The 15862-nt window shown below is 35.2% G+C and overlaps 1 protein-coding gene across 1 annotated transcript in view; it reads right to left on the bottom strand.

Annotated features, from left to right (window-relative positions):
• Nucleotides 1-3655: 3655 nt before the first annotated feature.
• The window catches only part of LOC110450847, a 71963-nt gene continuing 59756 nt past the window's right edge, over nucleotides 3656-15862 (bottom strand). The window contains exons 5-6 of the mRNA XM_021498618.1: nucleotides 8378-8543; nucleotides 3656-7730 (exon numbers count right to left, since the gene is read on the bottom strand). Coding sequence (XP_021354293.1) covers nucleotides 7519-7730; nucleotides 8378-8543 — 378 coding nt within the window. The 3' untranslated portion in view covers nucleotides 3656-7518. The remainder of the gene's footprint in view (nucleotides 7731-8377; nucleotides 8544-15862) is intronic.

Below are 15862 nucleotides of genomic sequence, written 5' to 3'. Positions count from 1 at the left end.
TTAGTTTGCCTAATAAGATCAATAATGTCATTACGACAAGTTCTAAACTTAGTCCAGTCTTGTTCTCTATTTTTATCTTAAACTTTTCTATGAAATCTGTGTTTCTGTCTAAATTTATGGCTAATTTCACCCGTCATCCAAGGGTTGTCGTCTGGATGTACAGTAATTGTTTTATGTGGTATGTGCGTTTTAGTGGCAGAATTGATACTGTGAATGTCCTAGATAACACCAATATACACACATTGCCCTGAATCACGGCCTTTAAGCATATAATAATAATAATAAGTTATGACAATACTAAAGTGATATATCATTGTTGAGATTTTTAGAATGAATAATTTATTATTTTAAATTATTACGAGTTGTACTTATTTTAAATATACACACGTTTGGGATAACTATTAAATACTGGCTATATCTCTTCAATAGACTTAGTTTTTCACACCTTTCTGCACAGCGAGAGATACTTGAAATACTGGTTACCAAGTCTCTTACTGTTCATATATATGAATTTAAAAAAAGAAAAATAGGAACCAGAATCACAAAAAGAATAACAAAAACTATGACATTTTTTTTCTTTGCATAAATAGGTGAACTCCCTACATCATTGCATGCACCGGCATCAGCGACATGGTTACTCCAGAGTTAAAATGAATAATTTACGCACGTAGGGCAGTCCACTTAGGTATCGGGTTAAAATGGTCTCTAAGCAAACCATAGATTAGACGTTCACTGAATAAGATTAAATCACTCCAAGGTGCCACAGTAGGTAGTAGGGTAGGTGGATAGCATTTTTTGATGAGACACCAAGGCAAACCATATTAAAGTGTACGGATATTTGACGCACAGGTGCATATCATGTTCCTGTGATACACTAATATGCCGTTTGTCTGTTCATGTTTTCGTTTGTTTGATGTTATATCCTTTTACATGTTTTATATATACTTTATTAACCCTCAAGACATCTTCATACGGGCCCGTTCACAATGCATCATTTTATCAGATATACATTCATTTACATTTTCTTTTATCGACAAACGCCTGAAAATAACCGATTAAGGGGAGGTAGCCTCAACTTGTTTCGTATTACTTAGAATTTTCTGGGCTCTTTATAGGCTGGTGACTGCCAACTTACAGTGTTATATAAAGTGTCAGTCCCAAATGTGGTAATTGATTCCTACATTGATAACGTTTTATTCATTTTGTTATCACAAACATATGTAGGACTGTTTGGATAACTGAAACATTGGTTCATAAGTATACCGTAGCTAAAATCTGTCAGTCAACTCGTTCACACATTAACTGTACTCGTAACCTGAGCTACAGTGTAACCACATAAAATACACATTGACTGTTTCAGGATATAAAATGCATCTATCAGCACACATAAATCGTTAGCTAACAACAGTTCGCTTTCTTGTGATAATTCCACAAATCATTCGGATATCATACAATTGTAGTTGTAAAATCCAGTTATTTAAGCAGTTAATTTCAAACCAAAAAAATAAATCATGAAAAATACCCGATATATCGACCGGACACTGTTTCAGTAACATGTAATGAACTTGGCAATTGTTGATTTAAAAAACACAAAATATATATGTCATATATTGAGTAAACTAAATGTTACATGTTGATGGATACTATCACGTGATCAGCGGGCGGGCACGCAACGTGTCCGTAAGTTTCAACAGATTAAATTAAAGCTTCATAGGAAATTAATGACTATGAGAGCTCGGACAAGCCCTATCAAATCCCCCCCCCCCTTTTTTTTATTGTTTTACGGCCCATCGACAATTTGAGTCATTTACGGCCAAACAACAGTGTAATTTTTTTTTATTGTTTTTACGAATATATCATATCTTATTATAGAGATTAATTGAATGTAAATAATCATAGATTGATTGTATCGAATAAACGTTTCATAGAGGGTACATTATAAATTCTGACACGTATTTGTTTTAAATCAGCGCATTCAATCATAAAGTGTTGGACTGCAAATGGCTGATCACAGGCAAGACAACAAGGTTGGTCTTCCCCATGAAAATGTAGCTATGTGTGATGTAGGTATGGCCTATCCATAGTCGCGAGAGGACAACTTCCTCTCTGCGGTCTGCTCTACCATTTGCTTATGAACCTACTCATTGTTTCTTTTCACATACCATTTACTTTGCCAATTAGTTTTAATAAAATTAGTTATTGAAGGTTTAAAGTCAGAGTAAGGCAGTTTAATATCTTTCGTATTGAGGTTAAGTGCTGCCTAAGCAGCTCTATCTACTTTTTCCGTATCCCTAGTAAATTAAAACGAATCAACTGCAAACTTCATGGGAAGGATTATGACGATAACAGTTTGGTCAAGTTCGATAACCATAATAATCTTTCTTTTAATGACTGAGTTATACCCTTTTAGAGATTTCTGTAAAAGTGTCCCCTCGATATCTCGAGTAAGTTCCTGTAGATTACCTTCAAACTGCATATGACGGTTTATTACCATGAAAGCTTGGAGAAGTTTAAAACCAACACTTTCAGACTGTAATTGATACACTTTAGGAAGGTTAATTACCACGAGAACTATTATCTAACTGTAATTTGAAAGATGTATTATTCCCTTAGGGTTCATGCAATGCAGTATTATATGCATTCCAAGATGTTATATTTACATATGTCCTTCCCATTTTCCACTTACTCAATGGAAAGTCATCCTGAAGTTATTGGACAGTAACTACAGTCTGCATTATCTGGTCACATGCCAATGGTTTCCGTGACGTCAGTATTAGCAACCACTCCCACCGATACGATAGCCGCCATCTTGTTGTCATTTGGTTCTTACAAGTCGCATTTTGACGGGTTTTGCAGACAATGAAGACAACCAGAATAGGAAGTTACATTTCTATTAGAATAATCTGCACATATAACTAGAGCATTTAACTGCATTTAACAGTTGTCGACTGGTTACATTTTTTTATGGCGACCGTTGTTTGGAAAGTTTGCGGTCCGATAATGGCCGTCTGTGGCTGTTCCAAGAATTGGACCAGTGAGGTTTTGCGAAAGCAGGAAATATAAATTAAGCTCATCCGACTAATAAATAGACGACATGTCGTATGAGGAAATGTAAATATAACGATTGAACGTCTGTCCGATTGCAGTTTTAGCCAATATGAATGCAAACTTGGTGACAGATACATGTACATAGAATGACGTCCGTTAGGAAGGCGCGTCATTAATATTGCATTCATTATTGCACCCATTGATCTACCAGATATGTTGATTTCTCCTCTTTATCATCAATTACGCACACATATGTTTTTTAATGATGCAATATCTGCTCACTTAACGTGTGACGGGCGTATTATGTACCGCTTCACGGTAGCCTTTTTGTTATGATATACTAAGTACGTATCCGTATGACTTGGCGGAAAACAAAATATAATTCTTGTTGGTAACATTTGACGCTTTGGCTTTCTCCCCGTAAAATCGCAATTTGCATTTTACAGTCTTGACAAACTCTGACAGAGTAGATACACTTCACATTGTTTAAAACAGAATCCGACCTGGATAGACAATAAAATAACTATTTTCTAAGTACTTAATAACGATAATTGTGGATTACTCTGCATACAAATACATAAATAAAGTACGGAATAACGAATACAAGGACAATTATGTTTATTCATAATGTACATTTTTTTTACACAATCAGTGAAGGTAATAAGTACATGTCAGGTTCACAACCAATATCACATCAACAATGTTATACATGTAGACATACATTGTTTTTAAAATGTTTAAAATATTTAAAAATCACTTTTAGTGTTATCTCAAAATCATATTCTTGATTTTCATACGAAACCAGGGACTTTTTTAATAACGATCGGCCGGTTAAATCTCAATGCAATTGCCAGTTTTTGTGTTTTATCAATATATAGATGAATCTATTGTAAACTTGATTAGCAATGTTACTGACAAATCAACTATTTTTTTTGTGTTAAGTGGGTTTAACACTTCGAATTATCTAAGACAGAGGATTAAGGGTGCCTAAGAAGACACCGTCTACCCCCCTCCCCACCCCCCCAACAAATCCCAAATTAAAAAGCGCTGACGAAACCCCCATTCTACAGAAATTCCTCAAAAACTACCTGCAGCGTTTCACTTATGTAGTAAAGGCAACTGCAAGAATGAAAGTTTATTCTCGTTTTGCAGCATTTAGTCATTATTTGCTGTTTTCCTCATTATATATCAATAATTGTATAACAGTTTTAACAACAGTAAAACACGCTCAGTACGAAAACTGTAATCTCACTTCTAAATTATGTCACTTTTATCTCATAAAAAGATACCATCTCGTATTTATTGTAATCATATAATGCCACCAGGGAAATTGATGAAGTCGTCTGGGCTTCATTTTAAACATGTTTTTTTTTCCCCTTAATTTCTCTTTTTATTATTTCATAACTGTTTTCCCCTTTCACATCCTCAATGCCGTCACCTAGTTCAATAACGACACATGTTACTTTATAGTTCATTTCTTTTTTAGTTTTAATAGTTATCTTTGGGCGAGAAATCCTCAACAAACTCAAGTGAGTGGGTGGTTGAATGTATTGCAACTAAGACTATAAATAATCGTACGATGCTTTTGGACTCTAAAGACGTCATAAAATCTAACTTTAGTCAATCATTAATAGTCAGTGTTTTTAATGTCGAACATTGTAATAACTGAGTTAACTCGTGGTACTCGCTCAATTACAAAATATATTTTGAAACTTCAATAGGCGTAAAAACGTCAGTATAAGTAAACATGCAATCGTTTCCTAAAATAAAGACGTTAATTCCGCTACATTATCTCTGAATTATTTTGATCAGATTGACTGAAAACATACTTCCGAGAATCGTTCATTATGTGTATATTAAAATATTTACAAAATGTTCAAACTTAACACATGTACATGACCGAAAATGATATAACACCATAACGACTTTTCGTAATTATTCCCCATTGTTTAAACATACACACTACACAACAGGCTCTACGTCCTATTTCATTATATGCACACAATACCTACCTATGCAAAGTTTTCATTTCGGCGGAATATCAAAAATTTTACTTCAGCAATCAGGCAAGAGTATATTTCGATCGTATGAAATCAAAAGATAAGTTTATTACTATTATCGATTTTCAGTGTGTTCGCGTGTTTGAAATTGAAATTAGATGAATTATTGAAATGTTACCAAATCTTGATATCTTTAAAGACACAAAAATATAGTTATATATATATATGGTTTCTTTAAATTTCGTCGTAAACAGTTTGCTTTAGACAATGTACCTGCGTGGCATGTGTAAATTATTGTATTAAGTGTTACCAAGACTCTTCTCGGCGACGGAGTTAGTATGTGCAGGAACAAAACAGTGAAACAAAAAATGTTCTTTATACTAAAATTACATTATATGGTCAATCATGTCGAAAGCCTATGTGTCGATACGATCAGCGTATATATATATATGAGTTTATTATCGCGGAACATTTATTCATTCAATACATACAAAGTATTTACAATAAAGGTATTGAAATGGTGCGTATCAGAATACAAGGATATATACATATAGATTATTTACAATAAAGGGTTTTAGAATGGTGCGTGTCAGTATACAAAGATATGGATAAGTAGAAAGAAAGTTGATAACAAACGATATAAGAGAGCCCTCCTTTGATGATGTCTTGTTGGGGGATGGCTTGTTGTAGCATGGGCTAAGAAATGCTCTACGTTTCGACTATATTTACTTCCATTGTACTTATTCCGAAGCTGATGTTATAGTAATAATACATGCATGATGTTGAGATGAATATTAAGAACTAATTAATTAGTAAATTTGTTTTCAATAAAAATTGGATACCATTCCCCGAATTTGGGTTTTAAAGAGTTTAGTTGTTGTCAATGCATTAATTCCAATTATTTTGCTGCTTTGATCTAACAAAATTTGTAAACAATTTAAAATCTGTAAAATGAAGTTTAAAAGTAATAGGTGGTAGCAATAAAGCCGCGTTGGCGGTGCGTTTTGCCTTTTCATTGCCTGGTAATGCCAAATGTCCGGGAACCCAACATAATGTATCTTGACATTGTGAGGTAATACTATGAGTTAATGCTAGTATTTCACTGATCGAAATATTCTTCAAAGTTTTCTTGCGAACCATTTACAGTAAAGCACTTGCTATTTTATTGACCAGTTTAAAAGTAATAGGTGGTAGCAATAAAGCCGCGTTGGCGGTGCGTTTTGCCTTTTCATTGCCTGGTAATGCCAAATGTCCGGGAACCCAACATAATGTATCTTGACATTGTGAGGTAATACTATGAGTTAATGCTAGTATTTCACTGATCGAAATATTCTTCAAAGTTTTCTTGCGAACCATTTACAGTAAAGCACTTGCTATTTTATTGACCAGTTTAAAAGTAATAGGTGGTAGCAATAAAGCCGCGTTGGCGGTGCGTTTTGCCTTTTCATTGCCTGGTAATGCCAAATGTCCGGGAACCCAACATAATGTATCTTGACATTGTGAGGTAATACTATGAGTTAATGCTAGTATTTCACTGATCGAAATATTCTTCAAAGTTTTCTTGCGAACCATTTACAGTAAAGCACTTGCTATTTTATTGACCAGTCAACACGAGAACAATTCTATAGTAATCTAACAACTCTCCCTTCGAAACGGTAAATATCAAAACAGTTCTAACCTACCTAAAAATATAACTTACCATATCCACTTTTGGTTTTTAAGTTAACATTTGTCTTTTTATCTTTTAGTTTATTTGATGTCATTTCATTTTACGTGTTTTATTTACCTTTTATTGGCCCTAAAGACCACTGTGTTGATTGGCCAACTTTTTACAACTGAAATGAAGTACGAGACCCCCGTGGAAATCATCAAACTGGTATCTCTACATCTTGTTTTAGTAAAGATTCGATTCAAAATTATATCACTACAATAGGGACACTACAAATGGTCTCTAACATAGGTTCAGTTTACAATAAAATCACCACAAGGAATAACAACTAGTACTCTCCTTCAATGTTCTCTTTATACAGTGGGTCAAGCGAACAGATTGTACTTGCATCAACCAATCAGTTATGTTGTATCTACAATTGATCCATTTGCAAAAACTTAATGAAGGTAAGGTTAAGTAAAAAAAAAAAAACCGGGTATTGTTTTGTAAGATGACTTAGTTAAAATTCTAGCATAACGTCGTTGTTCATCAGTGCAAGTATCATGTAGTACAAGAGTTACATCCCCTCCTGCGGTTTGAATCGATTGCTTGTCTGTACAAATACGTCACAATGTATATTTTCATTCTTGATTAGATTCTTAACTCTTTTGTGCTTTGTGTTGATAACCAGGGTCTTTTTCAATTAAAATAAAATTTGCGTCGAAAAGACATTTACCCGTTATCCAATACCTATCATAGTTTCGATCAAGTAACACGTAATTACTCATCGCATTGCTCGTGTCCTCATTCCGCTCAGTTTGTTTACGGTTTCCGGGAATGGATACAAGTCCGAGTGAGTGTCATTATCGACTGGAATATCTTTTCCGCAGGCTGACTGTCATAGGAGCGGAAAGAGAAAGAAGAACAGGAAGTGAAATCCGTTATGGCATCACATGACCTCCGGTCCTGAAGTAACATTTGGTACGCTCTTGCCATGCACTGAAGTAAATTCACCACGCAGCAAGGAGAATAATCTGTAAAACAAACAAATGATAAAATTGGCAGATTAGGTTTTATTTGATATACGCAAACTCAAAAACCGTACAAATGTGTCCATTTGCAAGGTAGTTTATACTTTTCAACCTGTTTAGTATATGTCCTTATTTTATTGTAGATTAAAATACTTCTTACAGATAAGTGAGAGAAAAATACCTTTATTGAGTTTTAAGCCCAAAATATTTTTTTCCGATGTAAAATTGATTAAGAACTTTTTTCCCAGATGCTGCTAAAATTTCAGATTTTATGGTAAATACCAAATTTCAGGTAAATATTTAAAATTTTCAGCAAGTTTTCAAGAAACAATTTGTGACGTACTGATTTAATAGTAACAAAAATCATTGTCATAATATTTCGATAAATGGAAGACAAACTACGATTGGATTAGAACATTGTATGCTTGTTTAAAATTCATTTCAAAATATGAATATTCAATCCTTCACTTGATTAAAAATTGAAAAGAAATTGATCATAGTGTCCATACTTCCACACAAAAGCAACACACAAAACAGAAGCCAAGCAAATAGCAGAGCATAAGGAGGTCTTCGCCACTTCAAAGAGTGACCTAAACAAGATTCACTGGTATAACCCATGTACTTCATGAGGCAATGGACTATCATCATACTTAGTTTATGTTCTGATGACTTTGGCAGCGCATGCGTCGGAGCTCCACATGCATGTCGCCCGGATGTGGGAATCAGAGCCTTCACGTTGTTAAGTATCAGGTACGCCTGTCGTGTAGCGATGACGTCACACGCGTCTATCTTCGCCAATATACACGTCTCAAGTTCCTGGTGAGAAATAAGTAATACAGTTTAATCAATACATTAGATGCAGGTATAAACTTCATTAGTGCAACTGATTATTGTTGTTATTCTCAGTGAAATTAATCAACGCCATACTGTCATTCTGGGTAGAGGTGATCAACGCCTTAATGTTATTGTTGGTAGAATTGATCAACGTGTGATCAGCTTAACAAAACCAAATGTTAATGTTAATCCATTTAATTTTAAAAAAGACAATTGAAGTTTGCACACATAAACCGAAAACTTGCATTAACGCCTCGTTATGTTGTAACTGCATCATGTGATCCTCCGTTTGAGACAAACCAATATTACTAGCCCGTGTAGGTTAGTAAAAAGAACTACTAAATCAAACTGCACGATAATAATTGGTAATTAATGTTCCCCCTCTTGCGAAATTAGGGGTGGTTCCTTCATTGTCTCCTGTTTAGCGGGGACATCGAGGAAACCAAAAACAGTCCTGCTGTATCCTACTACACGTGTTTCCTACAAGGCAAGTAATGTGTCCTCCCGCCCCCCTCGAAGATTACTTAGGAGGTACAGAGGAAAAAACCCTGATTTTGCAGGGAGTGATATGTGTGTGTATGTGTGTGTGTGTGTGTGTGTGTGTGTTTGTGTGTGTGTGTATGTGTGGGTGTATGTGTGTGGGGTGGGGGATTTTGTGTGTGTGTTTGTATGTGTGTAGGGGGTACATTAATTGCCTCCTATGATATGCAGTAGGTACAATCGTTCTAGTAACAAAATGCATAAAAAATGAATTGTTAGGAGAAACATACATTTCTACATCATTAACAGGAAACTGAATTTAGAATAAGTAGTGAAACGGGAAAAGAACGAATTATAAAAATATTTAAGAGAACAAAATATTAGTGCTTATAGTTCCTTAAAAGTCAATGAGTGTGTAATATTAAATTGATGACTTAGTTTTACTTGTTTGTAAAAAAAAACAGCCCCCTTCGTACTAATCAAAACATTGTCACCGATCGTCTGATAATGAACAATTTATTATGGCAAAATCACAGGCCTGAATCGCTTCTAGATTACTCAAAGGAAGGCCTAGGAAATTGCAAGAGTGAGATTTCGGAAAGCTTTGCAGTGTATTTGTGTAAATCTTGTTAGGCGCTGACACATTTATCATTTTCCCTTATCACATCTGCATACATTTATTTGCAATCGTTTCCTGTGTGTTGTCGGATTATGAAATGTTTCCTTTAGACGTCGTTTGAATTGGTAACCTGAATAATGTAAACCTTAAAACTTTATAAAACAGTGCTAAAGAACGCAAGTTGCGGCAATTGCTTATGTTTCAACAATTCGAAGAACGAATTGCCCTCTGATGACGTGTTACCTAATTTGACCTTGGTTGACCTACCACTTGCTGGGTGTATGTAATAAAGTAAACCAGCTACCGTCGGAATGACCGGAAAATTGGATCACCATTTGGCAGCTTCCATGGAAATCAAATTAGAGCCCATGTAATTGTACTCTCTTCTCCGATTCCACATCGAGGCTTATCGATTTGAGAAATCAATCATGTCTACGATCGGCCGAGGTATTAATAATTCATCGAATTACCGGTGTTTTCATCTACTTTTATTCGCGACGAGTATACCGTATTACCATGTAACGATATTAGCGAGGTGATTTACGAGCTGAGGATGTTTTGATGGTGTCATATTAAAGAAAATCCATCTTTATCTGTCTTGTTATATTCATCTCACAGCTGTTTAGATTTGTCCGCATTTTTATACGTTTTCGTTCTATATATACCATATTGTATTTAAGCGGTTATTCGTTAAAGGGTAATTTAGAAATATAGGCTTTAAAGAACTGGTTACATTTTAAAAAGGGTGATTTTATTTGAACAATATATCTTCTTGACACAATAATTATCTGGCTTTGGCAGTTGCAAGGTTCTTCGATTGTTTATTTCTATATATTTACATTTGCTATGCAACCTAATATATGAACACTACCAGCAGAAATGCCTTTCATTTAAGTGTGAAAGCAAAAACTCTCGTGACGTGACAGGTGGTTTAAGAAAACATAGAGAATCCCCCTGCGTCAACCGCTCAAAGACTTCGGTTAATTATTGGCGCCAATTTTATTTAAACAGGGCTGTTGCGCCAATGTCGTTTAAAGGACGACTCATATACAAAACGTAGGAAATAAATAAATTATTTAAGAACAAATAAATCGGTTACATCAATATCAAACATGCAATATACCGGCACGAAAGTTTAAAAAACGCCGTTCAATCTCTCGTCTCTTTTTTTTTTTTTTTTTTTTGGGGGGGGGGGGGGGGGGCAATAAGGCAATATGAAGACGAGTGCTTACTTGTCTGCATATGACACCTCAGCCGTTATGAGGACACTACACCTTATCACGAAAGAAGAAAAGGTATTTCCGGTTTAAAGTTTTATTAGATTTTGATGTTCAAGAGTGTTCTGTTAAATGTAAGAGATACGGCCAAATAAGGTAGCTAGAAAATTGTATGACGGTACATTTAATTTACACTACTTATCAGCTAAGGTCATTTAAGGTTGTTAGTTATATAGGGTACAACGTCCTATTGACAGCTAAGGTAGGCACTCGGTACAGCATCCCGCCCGTTCAAATTAAAATTAACGTTTGAACAACTTGTTGCCATTATCCCAAATGCTGACGATTAGACGTGCCTCCATGTGCAAATTGTATCCGAACATTAGCTTCCATCGCAGAATACAAATGTATTTTTATTTTAAATGGTAAGGATATCAATGAAACCTTCATTATTCTCTGAATCGGATTGCATAAACCATTTTGACAACATATATATATGAAGATTAGAAGAGCATTCATTGAAAGCGTAATTTTGTTAATACAATGTTTTATTATGGTTTGATTTCATTATCAAGACATTTGGTTATTTCTGTTTGTGTTTGAGACCAAAACTGGAAGATTCTTTATTAATTATTAAAGGAGAAGGGAAGGGTCAATGCCTCCAATAATATTTCTATAGATCTTATAATACTTTCTCTCTCTCTTAATTGACAATAATGATATAATGAGGTTATTGTTGATTATCAGTGAGACGAGTCTTATATAATACCCTGCAGGTAGGGCGTAAGAATTGTACCTGCTGCCCCAAATTGCATGATCGTAAGAGGCGACTAAATTTGGGACCTTATCTCTTCTCTCCTTTCTAAATAACTTTTTCTTCCTAATGTCTCCCTTGACAATGCCTCACTTTTGGCCATTTGTTGAGCGTTCGCCCCTGTGAGGAAGGCTTTGGGTTCTGTCCCCTGGCCGAGACATACCAAAGTCTTTAAAAATGGTAGTTTCTTCTACCGCTTAACGCTCAGCAAATAAGGAGTGGGACGACTGGTCCGCCCGTTGTCAGTATAATGTGACCGGGTGGGGCGTTCTGCTGGGTATCTTCGGCAGTATGTTTCAGTGAGGTAGCACTTTAAAGTCGGCATCAGTTCCGCGCTATCACAAGGAGACAAACACGAACATATCGCAGCCTCCCAAAATACACACACATGCATCTTGCACAGAGGAGGCCGTCCTTAAATGACCTTAGCTGTTAATAGGTCGTTAAACAAAAACAAACAAAACAAAAACAAATATAATAAACCTTTGTTATTAATATATCATGTTTAATCAAACCTGAAACTACAGAAATTTTGAATTGGAAGTTACGCAAAAAGTAATCGGAAATGTCTTTTCCTCATTTGTCATCATTTTAATCAAATGTTTCTATCTATGCATGAAAAGTGACGAATAATACTATACGTTTTTGCTTATTTGATCCCTTTTGTTGGTTGTAAAGGGTATAACGTCCTATAAACAGGTTAAAAGGGTATTTACATAGAAATGTGCCTCCATGTGTGTTGTGTATGCGTGAGTGTGTGTCTGTGCTGGTGGCAGAGTATGTTAGTGTATTTGCCTCCATGTGGTAGCGCGGATCTGATGCTGATTTTATAGTGCTACTTCACTGAAATACAACTCGGCAAAGCATTCCGCCTGCCACATTATACTGACAACGGGTGAACCAGTTGTTGCCATCATTCCAAATGCTGCACGTTAAGCAGGGGATACACACGATACTTTTTTAACGAACTTTGGTATGTCCTGGTATGGGCACAGAGCCCATTGCCTTTCTCACATGCCGCCCATCTGGACCACGGGATGAGCCAGGGTGTTAATTTTCATACCATCCAATTATCATAACATGATTAAAATTCTAACAAAGTTTTAATTGCATTTCAATGAAAATATACCCCAAAATATTATTTCTCGATATCATTTGTAGTTAAATTAACCCCCTCTCCAGAAAGAAATGTTTGACTCGGGGTAACTGAAATTAATAATTTTGAAAAATCACCACCAGACCCTAATCAGCAGTAAAGGGTAGCTGTGTCGGACATATCTGGGTCTGAAGAAGAAGATTGTTGAAATATTTGCCAATAAGACTCCTTTTACCCACACCCATCATGGGGTGAGATCCATTTAATATACTCTTTGATTTTTTAAAATGAAATTAGTTCAGTGGTTTTGGAAAGGAAGTCAAAAATGTAAAAATGTATACGCACGATGGACTACGCATGACGACGGATGGCAGTAGCATTAGAAATCATGTAAGCAAAACCTCCTAAGTCTCATTTTTATGTATGTAAAAATACCTAGATTTAGAGGTAAAACGGTAAAATAAGCAAATGAAAGAATTGTAACAAATATTGTTTTCTTTTATAATAAATCTTATTAATTCTGATAATAAAGTTTTTTGGTTTTGTTTGTTTGTTTGTGTGTTTGTTTTACTTCCTATTAACAGCTATGGACATTTAAGGACGTGCCAGTTTTTGGTAGCGAAGGAATTCTGGAGTTCGAAGAAAAATCATCGACCTATGGCCAGTACCTGGCGACTGTCCCACATAGGTCTCGAACCCACGACCTAGTAGTGGAGGGCAAACGGTAGCAGAATGTCAGACGACTTGACCACTGCAGACCCTGATAATAAACTAAGAAGCTGTAAAAAGACTGTCTATGTTGCATTTATCGTAAAGTTTATTCTTCTTGTAGAATGTTTGTGTATCTCAATCTTTAATCAGATAATTTACTAATGTAACTCCACGACTGTACCAATCTTCATGAAATATGCGTTTTGATTTGTTGTCAGATTTCAGTAAATACTTAATGATAATTTTGAGGACTAAAAATATTGTCTCTTATTTGTTCTTACTTCTTCTTTAGTATTTAATGTATTCCAGACCTTTAAAACATCTTTCCAGATCAAATGCTTTTCTTTTATTTTGATTTTGTATACGTAGATTTTATCGCATTTAAAGAGAATATCGATAAAGGGTTAACCTATTACCTGCTTTGGAAAAAGCCTCTTTTATCTGGCCTAGTTTTAAGTGTCTATAAATGGCAACAGATTTACCATCTTTGTACCTCAATCCAACTAGCTTTTGGCAACATTTCTTTATTTCATCAATCTTACTTTTTCCAAAGAAATACAAAAAGGGTTCGGTTAAGTTTATGAAAAAACTGTTCTCGTGGACTTACGCATGTCATATAATCTACTATGATAATCAATAGGTATAGAACTGTCTAATATGTTATCTAAGACCCCCGCTTCTATACAAACCAAAACTGTAAGCTAAAGGCTTACTAATGCAAAGCGATATAGTATCCCACCAGTAATGATTTCTTTCTTGGCAGAGCTGTACAATTATATTAAGTATATAGGTCACTCACATACTTCCTCTACTCCCTCTCGATGCCAAAATATACTTGCAAACCAAAACTTATTACCCCATATGTACGAGTTTTGTTGAAAGATGGTATGCAGATATCTCCTCCAAATCTAGGGACCAGCCTGATAAGCTCTCCGCTATATAACCAAGAGGTTTGGGGCCCATGCTTTTGCTCATCTAAATAAAACAAGTATTTCGCACCAAGGGGCACAACTCCATCAAAAAGGGTCGAAATCCCAAATTAAAATGCCGGTGCACAACCACATCAGATACCAATCATTCATGCAAAGTTTCAATGAAATCCATTTATCAGTTAAGGAGGAGTTTTCCGGACAAGTTACTGTGAACGACAGAAAGGCATACAACCACACAGGGTGATTCCAGTATACACCCCCTAACTTCGTTGCGGGGATATAAATATGTAATTGTAGTCATTTTGAAATACATGTACAAATAAATATTCAGGATATAGCATGAAAACATGCAATATAGAAACTGACGAGAAGAGCAATATAAATCTAATAGAATTGTCATTTATAGAAATGATCTCTTCAACATGTTTACCATACAGTGTTAAAGCATTTGACCTTCCAACTACGATTTGACCTTCGTTGCACAAATATCTAACACATCCACGAAAGCAGTCATTGTCGATAATTGTTTTTCTCGTTGATTGAATAATAGTTCAGCAGTTGTTACATTATTTTCGTATCTTGTTTAATGTTGTTTTTTTTATTTAAATCATGTCTCAACTCGAGGCAAGCGAACATCGCCATGGCATTTTTGTGTTTTCAATTAATCAAGCGTGTATTAGGGATAGCTCAAGAATCTCTAGAAGTGCCCGCCGTTCCCTAACATTTACGATGTACGGCGGCTTCTGTTTGGTTTCCTTTAATGGTTCGGTTTAGCGACAGTGATTAGCTTGGATAACCATATAGAAACTAAAACTCGTTTCACGTTGGCTTCAGGTTTCAAACCAAAAACAAGAGTACCGCGGGGCGGAACAATATACGCCCGTCGAATGCCATAAAGTGTTATATACTTTCTTAAATTGAAATAAGATCTGCATCATTCTAAGAGAGGTTAGCTGACATGCTATAAAAATGTAGGAGAAGATCTCCGGACAAAAAATCAAATACTGATTGAACAAAGGGCAATAACTTTTGTAAAAACTGTCTAATCAAAATTCTGTTAATGGAGATACAACTTCATATCGGGATTATAATGTATACCAAGTTTCAAAGAGATTGGTTGAAAAATATTGGAGGAGATTGCCGGACAAAATCAAATACTGAAATAAACAAATGGCAATAACTTTTGCAAAAAATGTCGAATCAAAATTCTTTTCAAGGAAACACAACAACATTTCATGATTATTTAGCCTACTAAGTTTCAAAGAGATTGGTTGAAACATGTAGGAGAAGAATGCCGGACAAAAATGAACAAAGGGCAATAACTTTGGGAAAAATTGTCGAATACAAATTCTTTCAAAGACGGAAATTTGAGATCGGAGATGATTGTTAGTTATTTATCATTGGATTAAGACATACTTTTGTTACAGGTGTT

The sequence above is a fragment of the Mizuhopecten yessoensis genome, unplaced genomic scaffold (genome assembly GCF_002113885.1).
Source record: "Mizuhopecten yessoensis strain PY_sf001 unplaced genomic scaffold, ASM211388v2 scaffold5519, whole genome shotgun sequence".
NCBI lineage: Eukaryota > Metazoa > Mollusca > Bivalvia > Pectinida > Pectinidae > Mizuhopecten > Mizuhopecten yessoensis.
This window is presented reverse-complemented; position numbering and strand designations above follow the sequence as displayed.